The sequence below is a fragment of the Schistocerca americana genome, chromosome 7 (genome assembly GCF_021461395.2).
Source record: "Schistocerca americana isolate TAMUIC-IGC-003095 chromosome 7, iqSchAmer2.1, whole genome shotgun sequence".
Lineage (NCBI taxonomy): Eukaryota > Metazoa > Arthropoda > Insecta > Orthoptera > Acrididae > Schistocerca > Schistocerca americana.
Genome location: NC_060125.1, coordinates 83,209,012 through 83,226,730, shown reverse-complemented (window position 1 = coordinate 83,226,730; position 17,719 = coordinate 83,209,012). Strand labels below are relative to the sequence as shown.

General features: G+C 40.5%; 1 protein-coding gene across 1 annotated transcript in view; it reads left to right on the top strand.

Annotated features, from left to right (window-relative positions):
* The window catches only part of LOC124622086 (lipase 3-like), a 175,099-nt gene that overhangs the window by 120,315 nt on the left and 37,065 nt on the right, over window positions 1–17,719 (top strand). The window contains exon 6 of the mRNA XM_047147662.1: window positions 9,103–9,187. Coding sequence (XP_047003618.1) covers window positions 9,103–9,187 — 85 coding nt within the window. The remainder of the gene's footprint in view (window positions 1–9,102; window positions 9,188–17,719) is intronic.

Genomic DNA, 17,719 nt, shown 5'->3' with positions numbered 1-17,719 from the left:
TTTCTTAAAGCAGCGAGATATTAAGCTAAGCATGGGTCTCATACATAGGATAACGTTCTTTCTTAACAGGAATTGATAGCTACACAAAGGAGCAGTACAGTAACATGGCCTAATGTTTGTCATGCTGTAAATACTGTACCTTCACATGACAAACGCTAAAACAACGCAAATTTTGCATCATTATTTACATGGAAAGAGTGCCAAGTACTTATTGAGATCTCAGTTTGATACTTGAATTGCTTGCAAAACATTTAGAGTGTCCATGTTGCATGAGACTCATTTGTCATTGGTCACTTTTTACAGCTTTCTATAATAATGTAAAATTCTTAGCAAGAAAATTTATGTAAGACACTTAGAATCACTAAGTTTATCTTAGAATAGCCTGTGGCTGTTGGTATTTGTTAATAACATATATTTATCACACTGTTATTTTGTAGTACCATTTACATAATATCTTTATCTCATAATTATTTGATTTGCTTGCTTGAATGCATGTGCTGTCTTGTATGCTCACTGTTTCATACATACTTTTTTTTTCTGTTTGACACTGTAAGTTATACAGAACAGTCTGACCTTTGTGCATTTTGCAAACAACTTACTTCATGCAATTCCAGGAGAATATAAAAACATTGTGGTACTAAACACTGTGATAAATATCAACCATTCCACTGTCTTGACTTCATTATCTGTTATTTGTTTTCTGTAGAATCAATTTCATTTCCTGTTAACTGCTCATGCAATGCCATCAGTAAACGACACTCTTCTGCGGGCAGTATCAAATTTTCACCTTATTCTAAATATAGATAAAAGTTTTCTGTAATTTTTTTCAATTTTGTTGGTTTATTAATTTAGCATGTACTAGCTATTTTTTGAAAATAATTATTTAATATGCATTATAGTCGAACTATGAGTTGCTGTTTCATTCCTATGGTGCACTGCCCCACTTAACATTGTTTTCTGTAATTCCTACCACAACAATTTACGCAGCATGAGAACTTATATAAGCTTTTTACTTTACTGTCAAAGTGCATAACTGATTTGTCATCACCACAAAAAAAATTAAATAACATTTCAAATATATCGAATATCTGTACCATAGAACATCAAGATCATATCCAGCTGGGTAGTCATGTATGTTAAGGGGACCACACCGTCGTTCAAGTCGAAAAAAAATCGATTTTCGGTTTTCATCGTATTTCGATAGACTAAGGTTTTATTTCGGTAATCTGAAAAGGATTTTGCCGAAAAAAAATTTTTTTCGAGCATTTAAAAGAGCATTTTCCTACCACATGTCTTTATGTGCCATGCTTACTTTTCTGTCGCCCACTTTTCTGGATATATTCTAGATCTTTATATCCCCTATATAGCACGTTAGGGATTTTTTTTTTTACTCCAGAGTGTGATGGCTACCCTTGGAATGCAGTGGTCGGTATTCTTTTGTTTCTGCTGTTTGTAAACAACACGCTTTCAAACACGTGGTTAGTTTTGTTCAAGTGTGATTGCGAGTAGTTGTTATATTTATGTTTGCAGTGCTTGTTTACGTGTGTTTTGTTGTGTTTATTGAAGATGACAAAACATAAAGGTATTTTCAAGAAACGGCAATGTAGAGGAAACAAGTTTAGAAAGCTTTCTGTACAAGAGGTTATGTCGGCTGGTGACGATGTTCCTAATTGTCATTCTTCAACAACTGCATCATCAAAGAAGCTCTAACCATTTCAAGAGAGTTACAACGAATTTACTGTAAGTGACGAAGGGTGCAGTAACATTATTATAAATTTGAAAATATTATCAGATGTAATTTCTAAATTTGTACAATATAGACAGTGTGATGAGTCACAGAGTGTGAAAGTTTGTGAGAGTACCAGTGGAAGAAAAGGCCTAGCAATTGCTTTGGATTTAATTTACACTAAATGCTCAGCTGTGATTTCATTTCTGAGTTCTTCAAAACCAGATGCAAGTGGCCCTTATGAAATCAATACTAGATTAGTTTATACCTTACGATCCATTGGCAATGGCATAGCCATGGGGAGAGCATTTTGTTCAGTGATGAACTAACATCAATCACCAAATAAATTTGAAAAACTGACTGCAATATTAGAGAAAGCTGTATGTGAGATCATTGAGGAAAGCATGAAACTGGCTGCTGGGGAAGCAATGGAAGAAAATAATGGATGTTTGGATATTGCAGTTGCACTTGATGGAAGTTGGCAGAGAAGAGGACATACTTCTCTGAATGGAGTAGTGACTACCACGAGTGTAGACACCGGTAATGTGTTAGGTGTGGAGATAACGTCTAAATATTGCAAATGTTGTAAAATCAGTGAACATAAAGAACACAACTGCGTAGCTAATTTTAGAGGAACAAGTGGTGGTATGGAAGTTCTTGGAGTACAACAAATATTTAATCGCTCCATAGAAACAAGAGGCATATGGTACACCAAATATTTGGGTGATGGTGACAGTAAGGCATGTGGTGAACTCTAAACCATATGGAGATGGCATTATTGGCAAAATATAATGTGTAGGCCATGTTCAAAAACGTTTGGGAACAAGGCTGAGAAAACTAAATGTTGATATGAGAGGAACAAAATTAGAAGATGGAAAATTGTTGACCGGACAGGGTCACTTAAATAAACTGTAATAGAAAACTTGCAGGTATACTATGGGCAGGCAATTAGGAGAAATAAAGACAGTCTAGAGGCAATGAAGAGAGATGTTTGGGCCATATTCTTCCATAAGTCCTCTACTGATGATAAGCCACGTCATGGATTATGTCCATCAGGAGAAAATTCGTGGTTCAAATACAATAGGGCTCAGGCAACTGGAGAATCTTATTCTCAACAGCATTCTCTTCCAGCTACTGTTATTACAACAATTAAACCTATTTTCAGAGACTTGACTCATCCTGACCTTCTAAGGAAATGTCTGCATGGGCAGACACAGAACCCAAATGAATATTTCAACAGCATAATTTGGAACAGCCTTCCTAAAACTGTATTTGTAGGCATGCATTCAATGAAACTAGGAGTTCATGATGCTGTTATTACATTCAGTTGTGGTAATATTGGAAAGTGTTGGGTACTGAAAAAGCTTGAAATCAATCCTGGTGAAAATATGATCACTGGGCTGCAACATTGCGAGAAAATGAAGATAGCCGATGAAGGTCTGCATCTAATATGGTCAAGGAAGCAATACAAACATCCAGGAAGGTGAAAAAGAAGCTGGAAGACCTGCTAGAGGCCAAAGAAAGGCCATCATATGCAGCAGGACAGTTTTAATTAACTGTAAGTAACAAATATCAAAAGTTTTTTCTTTAAATTCAGTTTCCCGCAAACCAAAATTTTCAGTATATCGCCCCATTATATTAGAAACTATCATAGATAAATGAATGAAATTTTCAGAGACACTGCATAACATAAAAAGCCACCTCTGGTACTACATTCATTAATATTCCCCCATTAGGAATTTCACAACAAATATTTTCTGCAGAAAAACTTAATATTTTTTCTTAGTAAATCAAAAGAAGTATTTCTTAACAACTACAAAATTGATATAGTAAATTTTAGTACAGTTGACTCTATTAGCATCGTGTTACATACAGTAAAAATATTAAGGTCCTGCATCAAATAGGTTTTTTTTCAAAAATGGGTCAAATACTTGCCTAAATTAACATGGGTTAGATAGGCAGGGTGTGGCACCACTTCAAGCATCAGTCCAGGACAGGGAGGTTCACTGGTCCTGGATCCAATGTGCCCAGTGGATTAATGATGGTTGGGGTGTCTGTCAGACCTGATGTGGTTTTTTTTGGAGGTTTCCCATGTCTGACTAGGTGAACACTCAGCTGCTTCTCAACTCCCACTTCAGTTACATGATTCACAAATATTTAGAATACTTTCAAAATATTCACATGAATAGCACTGCACTTAGAGAATTGGGGTACCCATTGTTCTGACTACAATAAAAAATGCAAAACTTCATTACTTCAAAAATACTGTTACAGGAAAACACTTGCAATGGAGCGGCTGCACTACTAGTCTGAATGTCAACACATGACTGAGAGTGAGGTGGGCTGGGCACAACTCTGTCAGCCATTGGCCAGCCAGTAGAGTGGACTACAGAGAGGCTGCACTTGCATCTAAGAGTGGAGGGCTCTGCTGATTCTAACATATTGTGGCATCTGAGGTGCCTGGACTGTGGATGTGGAATCTTATGTAGGTCACTAGACCCCTCCTCCCTTGAGGGTGGAGCGTCATGGTTCCCAGGCAAGAGTGGATGAATGCAATGTGGAAATTGCCCCTGTGTCAAAGGAGGCCTTGGAGGCAAGGGAGGAGGGCAGCTCCCAGTCAGCAGAGACATTAGAATTTGGGCTAAAGTGGCCAGCTTGAGGAGCACGCTGACACCCCCTATGGGAGCATGAGGTGACAGGAGCAGCAATGGGCAATCCAATCAGGGATCCATGGCGATGTCCAGCAGCAGTGGGGGAGGCGGAGGCGAATCCACCACAGGCTGAGACCACATAGGAGACACTGAATCAGCGAGGGACCTATCCACTGGCTAGAGGGGCACTCGAGGTTCTGCTTCAGGCTGTGGCGTAGTAGCCTTATTCTGTGGCACTGATGCATGTGAGAATTGGGGCTGTAGCACTACCAGTTGGGCTGCATCCAGTGACCGGGGCACCGACAAAGGTGGTAGTATAGCCAGGATGAGTGCGAGGGTGCCCACCCAGACTTGGAGCTGATTTTGATGGCACCAGACCTCCTGGTCTTCAGCCAGAGAGTGCAGACATGGCAGCCATTTGGACACACAGTCATTGCCAGTAACCAGCACAGATGCCAACCAAACCACTCACCCAGACTGGCATACATGGCAGAAAGTGCTGTACAGTGGAACACAATGGTGAATGAGAACCCAAATGGAAAAGGTGGAGCAGCATCCACAGCTGGAACCCTTGGAGATTCTTGACAGGGCTATGGAAAACAACAGCAGTTGTCTGGTAGGCTGTCAGAATAAACAGTAATACCTCCTCAGGGGGAATGTCCTGCAGATACTTTTTCCTTTGGGTCTTAAAAGGTGCAAACCATGTGCTCGACCTCTCTGTTAGATTGGGCGTGAAAGAGAGGGGACTGAACATGGCGAATGCCCAACAACACACAGAAATCATGAAATACCTGACACAGGAACTGAGGTCCATTGTCAGAAACCAGAGTATCTGGGAGACCTTCCACAGAAAAACTTTTTGAAAGAGCCTGAATAGTAACTTCATTAGTGGCCAAGGAACATCAGCCCACATGTGGAAAACGTGAAAACATGTCAATGACGATCAGCCAAAACACATTCAGAAACACACCCACTAAATCCTTATGGATGCGTTGTTAGGGGTGGTTTGCTGGAGGCCCTGGGGAAACTATGCCTTGGGAGCAACCTGTTGATTAGGGGGGTGAGGACACAGCAACCAAATGCTCCAGTTCTTGGTCAATGCTGGGCCAGTACAAGTCTGCGAGCCAATGCTGTGGTTCAGAAAACACTCCACTAACCCTTACGCAACAGCTGTAAGACACCCACCACAGACTCCTGGGAATGACCACCCTGGGAGCTGCATCATCCAAGGAGAGGAGGAGAACCCTGTCTAATATCAAGAGACAATGGCGCCAGACAAAGTAGGTACAAAGCATGTCAGAAGTGTGGCACAGAGGACAAGATGACCAACATTGCTGGACCAGGTGGATAGCCTGCTTCAGAATGGAGTCAGACATGGTGGTCTTGACAACCCAGGTTCTAGTGATTGGAAAGCAGTCTACCACTTGGCAGGAGTCGACATCCAAACGAAAACATAAGAGCTCCTCTCGATCAAACTCAGGTTCTGGACACAAGGGCAGCCTGCATAAGTCATTTGAATCGAAATAGTGCCCAATAGGGCGAAAATGGATGCCATAGTAGTATCTAAAGAGGAACAAGGCCTACTGCCGGAACCTGTGGACCACCTTATCGTGTGCCCAGCAGATGGACTCAATAATGAAGCTAATGGCATGTTGTCCATAGTGGGTTGAAATTTGGTGCCATGTAAGAACTCATCACACAAATTTGGTGACCATATACCCAATGGCCAGAGCGTCCTTATCGGCCTGAGGGTAGTGGACCTTTGCTGGACTGAGAGTTTTGGATACAAATGACAGTGGCTACTCCAAGCTATCTGCGTTCTGATGGGTGAAGGCCATCTTAACACCATACTGCGAGACACTCATAGCCAAAACCAATGGTTTGTTAGGATCAAAAGTAGCTTGGAAAAGGCCTGGTCACACGTGGGAGACCAGACAAAGGAAGCACCACTGCAGAGAAGAAGGTAGAGAGGATGTGCAACGATGAATACCCCAGGAAAAATGCCTACAGTTCATGCAATGATGAGGGATGGGATAGGTCCATAATGCCCTTGACCAGACTTGCCAAGGATTTGACACCCTGCCATGATATGGTGTGGCCCAAATACTCAAGAGAGTGTTGGAAAAACTTAGATTTCTGTAGATTTCAATGCATACCCATAGTTTTTCAAAAAGGGCCCAGATAGTCCGCAGATGGTTGCCCGTACCAGTAACGACAATGTCATGTAGCTAGTTGAAACAGTGCAGAATAATAGACATGACCAGTTCCAGATAGCTTTGAAAAATTGCAGGGCTACTTGCCTTACCAATCATTAACTATCACTATTGATACAGGACTAAAGGTTAAGGAACATGATACATTTTGACTCCTCATCTATGGGTAACTGGTTATATGCTTCGGGAAGATCAAGTTTGGAGAAGAACTGACTCCGTGTTAAGCATATGAACAGTGCTTGAGGAAGATCAAGTTTGGAGAAGAACTGACACCCTGTTAAGCGTATGAACAGCTCTTTGAGATACAGCAATGAGTTTGTGTCAACCATGGACTGTGAATACGTGGTGCCCTGAAAATCATTGCAAACTCTCAGTCTACCAGATGATTTCATCATCATAACAAAAGGCTTGGCCCTTTCATTTACAGGAAATGGAAACCACAACCCTAAGAGACCCGAACCAATCCAGCCCCATCTTGGCCTGGGAGTGAAGGGCTATCAGGATCTAGCAAGCAAGAAAAAATCTAGGACCGTTTAAAGGTTTTGTGGACTTTAAAGTCTGTGGTGCACCCTCGGCCTTCCACAAAAATATCCTGGAATTCAGAGCATGGAGATTCGAAAGACTGATAGCAGACACCAGCAGAGACCAACTGTATGAAGTGACTGAAAAGCTGCAGACCTGAAAGGCATCAACCCCAGAAAGGTTTACTGAGCTAACATCTTGAACAACAATAAAAGTATTAGGCTGCATTACTCATCTATAGGTAATATCATTTCTGGGTTGACCAAGCAAGGGGATTTGGTGTTTACCAGATCCCCATAGGTACCTTATTACCAGCAACAGCACAGGGGAGGTAAGATCTGAATATATTTGGGCATTAGGCAGGGAAACTGCCGCACCCTTGTCCACCTGCAGGTGCAGATGTCATGAGACAACCAAGACCTCGACAAAGAATTTGTTGGATTTCTGACTGGGAATTAGCCTTGACAATGCCACTTCCTGGATATCCGTACCCATGTTCTCTGATACGGCATTCTGCGCCATTGAGTGGCAGACTGCTGTAGTGTGGCCATTCTTCTGACACTAATGACAGATGGCCCAATGTTGGGGACATTCTGATCCATCGTGTTGGGAGAAACAAGATGCACATGACGGCAACAGGGAGCAGCAGCTGGTATGTTGTTAACATGCTGCATGGAAGCTGCCAGATTGGCACTTGTAACTTAGGCTATGAAGAGCCACAGCCAAAGCACGATAAAACTGATGGAGCTAATTCTTGCATTGGTAGAATTCAACTCTGGTGGCCACAACGTGCAGGTGATGGTGATAATAGGAAGACAATGACGAGCAAAAATTGTCAAAAAGCAAACAAGAAGTTTCCTGTAACAGGGCCAACTGCTGATACACTTGATACCTGATACACGGCAGGAGGAATACATGACAAAAACAGTGCATGACGTACCTCCACTTCTGTAAAGTGAAAGGCAGTGAAATGTTGCTGTAGCCAGAATCTGTACACTTCCCAATTTTCTGGTGCCTCATCAAACAGCAAGAATGGAGGAAGGAACATAGCCAGATACAGAGGAGAAGAGAGAAATGCCTGCACAGCCTGTCGCATGACTGTAAGAAGTTCTCTCTGTTGTTGCACCAATGTTTGAAGCAGTCTCCATGTCATGACAAGAAAAATGTCACAACCAATGCAAAAAACAACTACACAACAAAACATGCGAAAACGACCCTACTCATGGTCAATGTGTTCTCACTACATGAACAAGCATACAATAAAAAAAAAACACAACACTTTATTACTTCAAGAATACTGGTGCACAAAAACAGTTGCCACAGAGTGGTTGCACTACTAGCCCAAGACACATACACAGAATGTCAACATATATAGGGTGGTCAGGCCTGACACTTTAAGCTGCTGGCCAACCACTAGGGTGCACTATGGGGAGGCTGCACACGCATCTGAAAGTGGAGGCCTCTGGCAGTGCTAGCATCTTGTGGCTTTTGTGGGATGTCGTACAGCTGTGAGCCATGTGGAGTCTTACGTGAGTCGCTATACACACATCCTGTCCTGAGGGTGGGGGGTAAAAGTGTGGCAGCAGGGTAGGGCAGCCACCCCTTAAATTAACCTTGTGAAAACCATTGATAATCATGCCAAACTTGTACAAATGCTGGACAAAAGTACAAGAAAAAGAAGAAGAACTTCAAGGGTATAGACTGTAATTTCATCATGAAGGCAGTGTAAATTGAAATAGGAATAATACATAATCAGTGAACAAGCTAATGGTCACTCAACACCAAACTTTTCACTGCATTCACATTTTTATTTCACGTGATCATGCATCTATGTGAAAATCATACAATACATAATTCATACGAATATCTCTTTCAGCATTTGTATAGAGTAGTATATGCTACCTTTGATTTCCATGCTATGTGCTGCCTTTGATTTCTTCCTCTAGTCTTTTTCACATTCAAATTCAAAGCATACTTTTTTCTGTTTTAGACCATGCTACCTGTGCTGCTGAGCCACAGCCCATCAGGTTCCTCCACAAAGACTCTAGCTCACTATGCACAGGAGATCAATTCAGGTGAGGTTCTAATAGTCAGTGAGAGAAGTTTGCCTGCATTTGTTCAGATGCTAGTTATTAATTATGAGTAACATGTCTCTATAATAATGATTCTGCACTGCCTTCTTTTTGTTCCTTAAACTGTTAGCCTGCTTCTAATTTTTCAATTTTGTTACAATTTTTACTGGCATAAAAAAGTTAGAGCATTTGTATATGTTGTGTGGAATAGTAATTTAGCTTCTCCTTCAGCACATCTTACACATATGGTTTGCAGTAGATTTTAGAGACCCTATTTTTAAAATAATTAAACTCACTTAACTTAACACATAAATTTACCAAGATCAAATTTTGTTTTATAATGCTGGAAATAACTAACTGCAATTTTGTTTTAGAACTAGCATGCACTTTCCCTGTACAAAGAGCATGACTAAACTTTTATTCTAACAAGCGCAGCAGCAGTTTAGTTAGTCAAAACCACACTGCTGAACACACCCAAACATGCGTATGTACCAGACAAATTACCATACTATCTTCTCTGGATGGCTGCCAATTTATGACCACAGGTATCCGATGGTTCGTTTCCAACTTATGGTTGTCTACAAAATTTCGCTCAATTCATCATCTTCTTCAAGGATGAAACAGGGACTGAGATCCCTTACTGGATAAAGGTCTCATCCAGGCCTTTCCATGTCTTCAGCAATATACACCCATGTTCTTCCATTGGAAGATTTACATTTCTTCTCATCTACAGCTACATCTATATTCTGCAAACCACTGAGAAATGATTGGAAGAGAGTACTACCCACTCTACAATCTATTAAGGTTTATTACTGTTCCATTTGACTGCTTGGTAAAAATTACTCCTCAAAAGCCCCTGTGCGCACAGTAATGTGCTGGCAAAATATAGGATATTATAGTATATCCCTACATTCCTCATTCTTGAAACCTTTTGAGTAAGCTTCCACAGGGTAGGAGGTGTCTGTCTTCAGGTATCTGGCAGTTCAGGTTTTTCAGTGTCTCCAAAACACTATCCCATCGGTCAAACAAACCTGTGCCCATGTGTGCTGTCCTTCATTTTATATCTTCAATATAACCTGTTCGTACCATTTGTATGATTCCCCCACACTTCTCAGATGAGTTGCACAAATATTTTGTATGCAGTCTTCATTGCAGACTGATTACATTTTCTCAGTATCCCATCAATGAAGCAAAGTCTGCCATCCACTTATTTCTTCTGAGCCTATGTGATCATTATATATCATATCCTAATAAATAGTTACACCATGTATTTGTATGAGTTGATAGATTACTATTGTAATTCAATGATACTGTACACAGTTTTTCATTCCTGAACATCTAAAGTAAGTTTCCAGTCTTTGTACCACTATGAAATCTTATTAAGATCTGACTGAAGATCCATGCAGCTTTTCCCAGACAATATTTGATTAGAAATAACTATTTCTGCAAAAAATCTGAGATTATTATTAATACTGATTCTCAGTACATTAATATATAAGCAGCACTCAAATGAATACGATACACATGGAAAAAAAGTAAATAAACTGTTTATTATTTCAAAAGTTATTCTCATAACTGTTAATACATTTCTCCCATTGTGAGACGGAAAAATGTTTGCATTTGCCTACAGAACCATCATTGTACCCATATGTGGATCTCTTTAGGGCTCCAAAATGTAGAAATCATATGGGGAGATATGAGGACTGTATCCAGGATGTGCAAAGGCTTCCCAGCAAAAGTTCTGCAGTGTATCTGAAACAGGTAGGCCTGTCCACACATTGCCAAGCTAGTTTTAAGTAAGCTGCAGAAGTTTTACAGTGAAGCACATCCTTCATGCAGTCCAAACCTCTCCCAATGCAATTTTAATACTTTTGGAGTACCTAAGGAAAAGCATTCATGGCTGTCAATTTGCTTTGGATGAAGAGGTTCACATCTGTGTACAATCACAGTTCCATAGTCAACTGCAAACATGTTTCTGTGAAGAAATTGACCATCTTGTCTCATGGTGGAGTAAGTGTACTAAATTTTATGGTATTACTCTTGAAATAAATAAAAATAACAGTTTACTTAATCAAACAATAGAAAATCCAGGCTGGAATAACTACAATATGTAAAGGATAAATTGTGACTCACTGCATGAGGAGGCATTAAGTCACAGACAGACACAATACAAATACTGCTAAATTTTTAGCTTTCAGACAAAACAGTCCTCCTCCAGAAGCAGAAAACACACACACAAATGTGCAGAAAACACACACACACAAGTGTGCTCCTTGGGGACAGGATAAGGCTGCTAGGTGCAGTGTCAGGAGGCTGAGATGGGGGAGAGAAAGAGGAGAGGAGAGATATAGAGAAAGGAAAAGGCAAGTAGGGGTGTTGGTAGAATATAAGGCACACATAGTGCTGGAGTGGGAGCAGGGACAGAGATGGAGATAGGGATTAGTGACGATTGAGGCCAGGGGGTTATGAGAAAGAAGGATAACTTGTAGGGAGAGTTCCCGACTGTGCAGTTCAGAAACATTTATGTTGATAGGAATGACTCAGGTGGCACAGACTGTGGAGTAGTCATTGAAGTGGAACATATCATATTGGCCAGTATGTTCAGCAGTTGGGTGGTCCACCTGTCTCCTGGCAATGGTTTAGAAGTGGTTGTAAACTACTGGCCATTAAAATTGCTACACCACAAAGATGACGTGCTACAGACGTGAAATTTAACCGACAGGAAGAAGATGCTGTGATATGCAAATGATTAGCTTTTCAGAGCATTCACACAGGGTTGGTGCCAGTGGCGACATCTACAATGTGCTGACATGAGGAAAGTTTCCAACCGATTTCTCATACACAAACAGCAGTTGACCGGTGTCGCCTCATGAAACGTTGTTGTGATGCCTCGTGTAAGGAGGAGAAATGCGTACCGTCACATTTCCGACTTTGATAAAGGTCGGAGTGTAGCCTATCACGATTGCGGTTTATCGTATTGCGACATTGCTGCTTGTGTTTGTCGAGATCCAAAGACTGTTAGTAGAATATGGAATTGTTGAGTTCAAGAGGGTAATACGGAATGTCGTGCTGGATCCCAATCGCCTCGTATCACTAGCAGTCGAGATTACAGGCATCTTATCCACATGGCTGTAACGGATCGTGCAGCCACGTCTTGATCCCTCAGTCAACAGATGGGGACATTTGCAAGACAACAACCATCTGCACGAACAGTTCGATGACATTTGGAGCAGCATGGACTATCAGCTCGGAGACCATGGCTGCGGTTACCCTTGATGCTGCATCACAGACAGGAGCGCCTGCGGAGGTGTACTCAACGACAAAGCTGGGTGCACGATCGGCAAAACCTCATTTTTTCGGACGAATGCAGGTTCGGTTTACTGCATCATGATGGGTGCATCCGTGTTTGGCGGCATCGCGATGAACACACATTGGAAGCGTGTATTCATCATCGCCATACTGGCATACCACCCGGCGTGATGGTATGGGGTGCCATTGGTTACGTGTCTCGGTCACCTTTTGTTCGGATTGACGGCACTTTGAACAGTGGACATTACATTTCGGTTCTGTTATGACCTGTGGCTCTACCCTTCATTCAATCCCCGCAAAACCCTTCATTTCAGCAGGATAATGCACAACCACATGTTGCAGGTCATGTACGGGCCTTTCTGGATACAGAAAATGATTGACTGCTGCCCTGGACAGCACACTGAAAACATCTGGTCAATGGTGGATGAACATCACAATACGCCAGTCGCTACTCTTGATGAACTGTGGTATTATGTTGAATCTGCATGGGCAGCTGTACCTGTACACACCATCTAAGCTCTGTTGACTCAATGCCCGGGCACATCAAGGCTGTTATTACGGCGAGAGGTGTTTGTTCTGGGTACTGATTTCTCAGGATCCATGGACCCAATTTGCGTGAAAATTTAATCACATGTCAGTTCTAGTACAATATATTTGTCCATTGGAACCCCGTTTATCATCTGCATTTCTTCTTAGTGTAGCAGTTTTAATGGCCAGTAGTGTATATATGTACAGGCAGCTTGTTGGTTCTCATGCCCATGTAGAAAGTAACTCAGGGGTTACAGCTTAGTTTGTAGATCACATGGCTGCTTTCACAGATACACCTGCCTCTAAAGGGTATGGGGATGCCTTAACGGAGCTGGACTAGGTGGTAGTGGGAGGTTGTGTGAGACAGATCTTGTCTTGCACCTAGGTCTATTGCAGGCATATGAGCCACAAGGCAAACACTTGGGTGAAGGGGGGGAGTAGGGATGCACGATGTTGTGCAGATTTGTTGGGTAGCAGAATAACACTGTGGGAAGTATATGGAGAATAATGAGAGTCCTCCTTGTGGACAGAATGGGGGTGGGAGGTGGGAGGTGACTGAAGAGACAAGGCACAGGAGATCTTCCATATCTACACAACTTTTTTTGTGATTATGATAACCATTATGAAACCTGTCTTAAATGTATGTCTTGCGTTATGCATGTGGAAAATTAGCCATGATTGGTGTAACACAAGACATACTTTTATGGCTGAGTTGATAATAGACAAGTAGTCCAAAACTGGTTACCAATAAATAACGATTTAAGTGTGATTTAAGTCAGTTCTCTTAATGGTTATTGTAAACTCTGGAGATTTGTTTCTCAGCACAATTAGGAGGGTAATTTCAATCTGCAATTGCATCAGTGAGACCTTTAGTGCATTTGGAGAGGGAGTGCTTGCCCATGGCCTTGTCACTATTGAACAATACGTTCCCCAAAGCCTGACTGACTCCTACTATCTCCTTCCTGGTCATCATGGCCAACTATCCTCACCTAAAATCACTTTGTCTATGAAGGCATCACCTACGAACAAATCCATGGTACAGCAAAGGGGACCAACATGGCAGCACCCTATGCAAGCCTTTTCATAGGCCATCTAGAATAATTATTCATAATCACGCTGGTTCATATTCATTGATGACATCTTTGTGATCTGGACTGAGGGTGAGGGCACCTTATCTGCACTTCCCGAGAAACTCAACATCTTCTTCGTCATTCTCTTTGCCTGATCCTCCTCGACCCAACAAGCCACCTTCCTTGATGTTGACCACATCAATACATCAGTACCTCCAACTGCATCAAACCTACCAACCATCAACAATATCTTCTCTTTGACAGCTGGCACCCACTCCATTGCAAGAAGTCCCTTCGACACAACCTAACCACCCATGGTCATCACATCTGTGGTGACAATCAGTCCTCTTCAGATATGCCACAGGTCTCACTGTGACCTTCACAGACCGAAATTACCCTCCCAACCTTGACCAGAAACAAATCTACCATGCCTTGTCTCTCCAGTCACGTACTACCTCCCACATGCCAACTAACAGGCCACAGAGGAGCATTTGTCTTGTGAAGCAGCACCACCCAGGACTGGAGCAACTGAAACACAGTCTCTACCAGAGTTTCAACTACCTCTCATCATGGCCTGAAGAAGAATATCCTACCCACTATCATCTACACCCATCCCACAGTAGTATTCCACCACAAACAGCACCTGCTAAATATCCTTGTCCATCCCCACCCCATCTCTGCTCCCAAACTCTTGCCTCATTGCTCACATCCCTGCAGTAGACATATATACAAAACCTGAAAACAATTTACTTACTTTTTTCCATGTGTCTTGTTTTTATCCTACTATTCCTTGTACAACATGAACACTAAGAGTCTCAGTACATTATATGGAATACTTGATGTAACTTCTATATCTGATGATGACTCTGCATCCAAAATAAGATGCTGCAGCCTCCTTACCCAATAACTGTCAATCCAGTTACAAGTTTTGTAGATACTGTGATAGCATGTGAAGGTTCCAGTCTTTACTCCTAAAATAATTTGACTTCCTACCACCACAAAAATTACTTTTTTGTTCAGCTTCATCGCTCATTCAGTAAACTCATGTGAAAATATATCTGGGTTACATACATTTTACAACAAATATTCCAGATTCTTTTGGTTTTATTTCAAGATTACTGATACATGTGAAGACTGGCTCATCAAGATAGTCATGTATGCTAGATTAATGATAAAATAGTATACCAACAGTTCTGTGTAAAGCTTTTATAACTCATACTAAGATTAATGTAATCATAATTTCATCACTTAAAAATAGTTCAGATTCAGGAATCTACCAATAATGCCTCTTCATATTGCTTACTATAAGTACCAATAACAATGTTGCTGCTTATATACAAACTCCAGTAGTTATAATCAATTTCACGGTAATGGTAGTTAGCCAGAAAATAACATAATCTACTGTACACCCGTGACCATTCTGATTCAATCATCTCTGTATTCCAAACAACAATTGCTTAGTATCTGTTTATGTTTATCACTACTCCTGACCAAGCAGTATGATGTTAACAGAACTGTCAATTTACAAACATTTCTTGTGTGCTTAATGTTCTGTACTACAGTACTACAGATGAAAAATAAGTAATTGCATCTAGCTATGTAATAAACAATCTGTGAATATTATTGAGTACAAATATCAATTTCTTATTCAGATAAAACTACACATAAACACAAGGGAATCTAAAACATTAAGCCACAAAATTCGCTCTTAAACAGTTCTTAATAAACATTAAAGATATCAGGATTTTTTTACCTTTATCCAGTTGCTGAAAATTAAAAGTGATCCACTATTTTCTTTTATTTTAAGCTTCTGTTCATAAAAAAAAAAAAAAAAAAAAAAAAAGACTTCCAAACAGACAATAAAGGCACGATGGTTCTGTCCGACCACCATGTCATCGTCAGCCCTTAGGCATCACCAGATGCGAATACAGAGGGGCATGTGGTTAGCACACTGCTCTCCTGGCCATTGTCAGTTTTAGTGACCAGTACCACTACTTCTCAGACAAGTAGCTCCTTAATTGGCCTCATGAGGACTGAGTGCACCACACTTGCCAACAGCGTTTGGCAGACCCGTACAGTGAGCCACCCAAGTGCTAGCGATGCCCAATGTGCTTAACTTTGGAGATCGGATGGGAACCAGTGTTACCACTTTGGCAAGGCTGTTGGCTCACTAAGCAAAGCTATACCTATATCAGTGTCAGCAGTACAATCCTCTCTCACATCTTTTGCTTTGTGTTATTAACAGAAATGTATTTTTCCTTTATTTATTAATGCTTATTTCTTTTCAGTATTCTGTATAATTTCCAGTTAGCTTATTTGTATTTCTACTAGACAAATCACACAACTTCACAGTTTTTTTCTTTGATATTACCTTTAAATATTAATAGTGTATAATCAACTTTACTGGTCTTTCCAGTGAAATCATACCACTCTCAGTAAAGAACAGTAATATCTTTTCCTGCCCTGTCCTTTACTTAATATTCTAAAATTAACTTTTGTCTATATTTAATTATTTCTGTGATGTTATGATCTTTACTTTAAAACTGATCAAAATCAACAATTAGCTCTCTATTTAAAAGAAAAAAAAATGTTGCAGAGACTGAAAACTGAATAGAATGAGGTGGAGGAACTTTTGTTTCAGGTGAAGAACATATCAGTTCTAAGCTAATCATAAATATTTAAGCTTGAATAACAAGTACATTGATTTTGTTCTACTGATTTTTGTTTACTTCAAATTAGTTTTTGGCTTATTGGACCATCTTCAGTGACTTGCATCTGAAAGGGACACTAGTTCTTAGGTAAACAAACATTACAAGCATAGATAAAACCCACTGTCATAGAGTGTTGTGCATCAATCTTGTTTCTTGGCATTGAAATACAATGGACAATGTTAATCATAATAAGTAATTAAACCACACAATATTACAGGTTAAATGGTTAAAATACTAAAGTTTGTGAGGCAAAATCAAATAATGGAAAGTCTAGGATGGAGTAATGACAATATTATGAAATGGATAGATTACTAGTCACAAATAGCAGAGATGCTGAGTCACAGATAGGCACAACAAAAAGACTGTCAAATAAGTAAGCTTTCAGCCAAAAAGGCTTTCACCAGAAAGAGACAACATACACCTACACACACACACACACACACACACACACACACACACACATACACACACACACATCCAAAAGCATACACACATGACGGCAGTCTCTGGCTGCCAAAGTACGGAGTGCCACAAGGTTCTGTCCTAGGACCTCTACTGTTCCTCCTTTATATTGATGATATAAATTACTTTATTAAATTGGGAAAACTAATCTTGTTTGCTGATGACACCAGCATATTAATAATAGCTGCTGACAAAATCTCATTGGAAGTAGCAATAGATACTGTAATGTCCCAAATTACTAGCTGGTTTCAAAAAAATAAAATAATACTAAATAAAGAAAAAACTGTCTTTATGAATCTCCACTCTTCTCCACATGTGCAAAACTTTGTTACAGTACCATACCTTGAAAATACGTTACTGAACTCGGTTACTGACACTAAGGTCTATGGGTACAAGATAACTTAAAATGGGACTGTCATATAAAAGAACCTGAGAAAAAACTTTCAAAAGCTTGT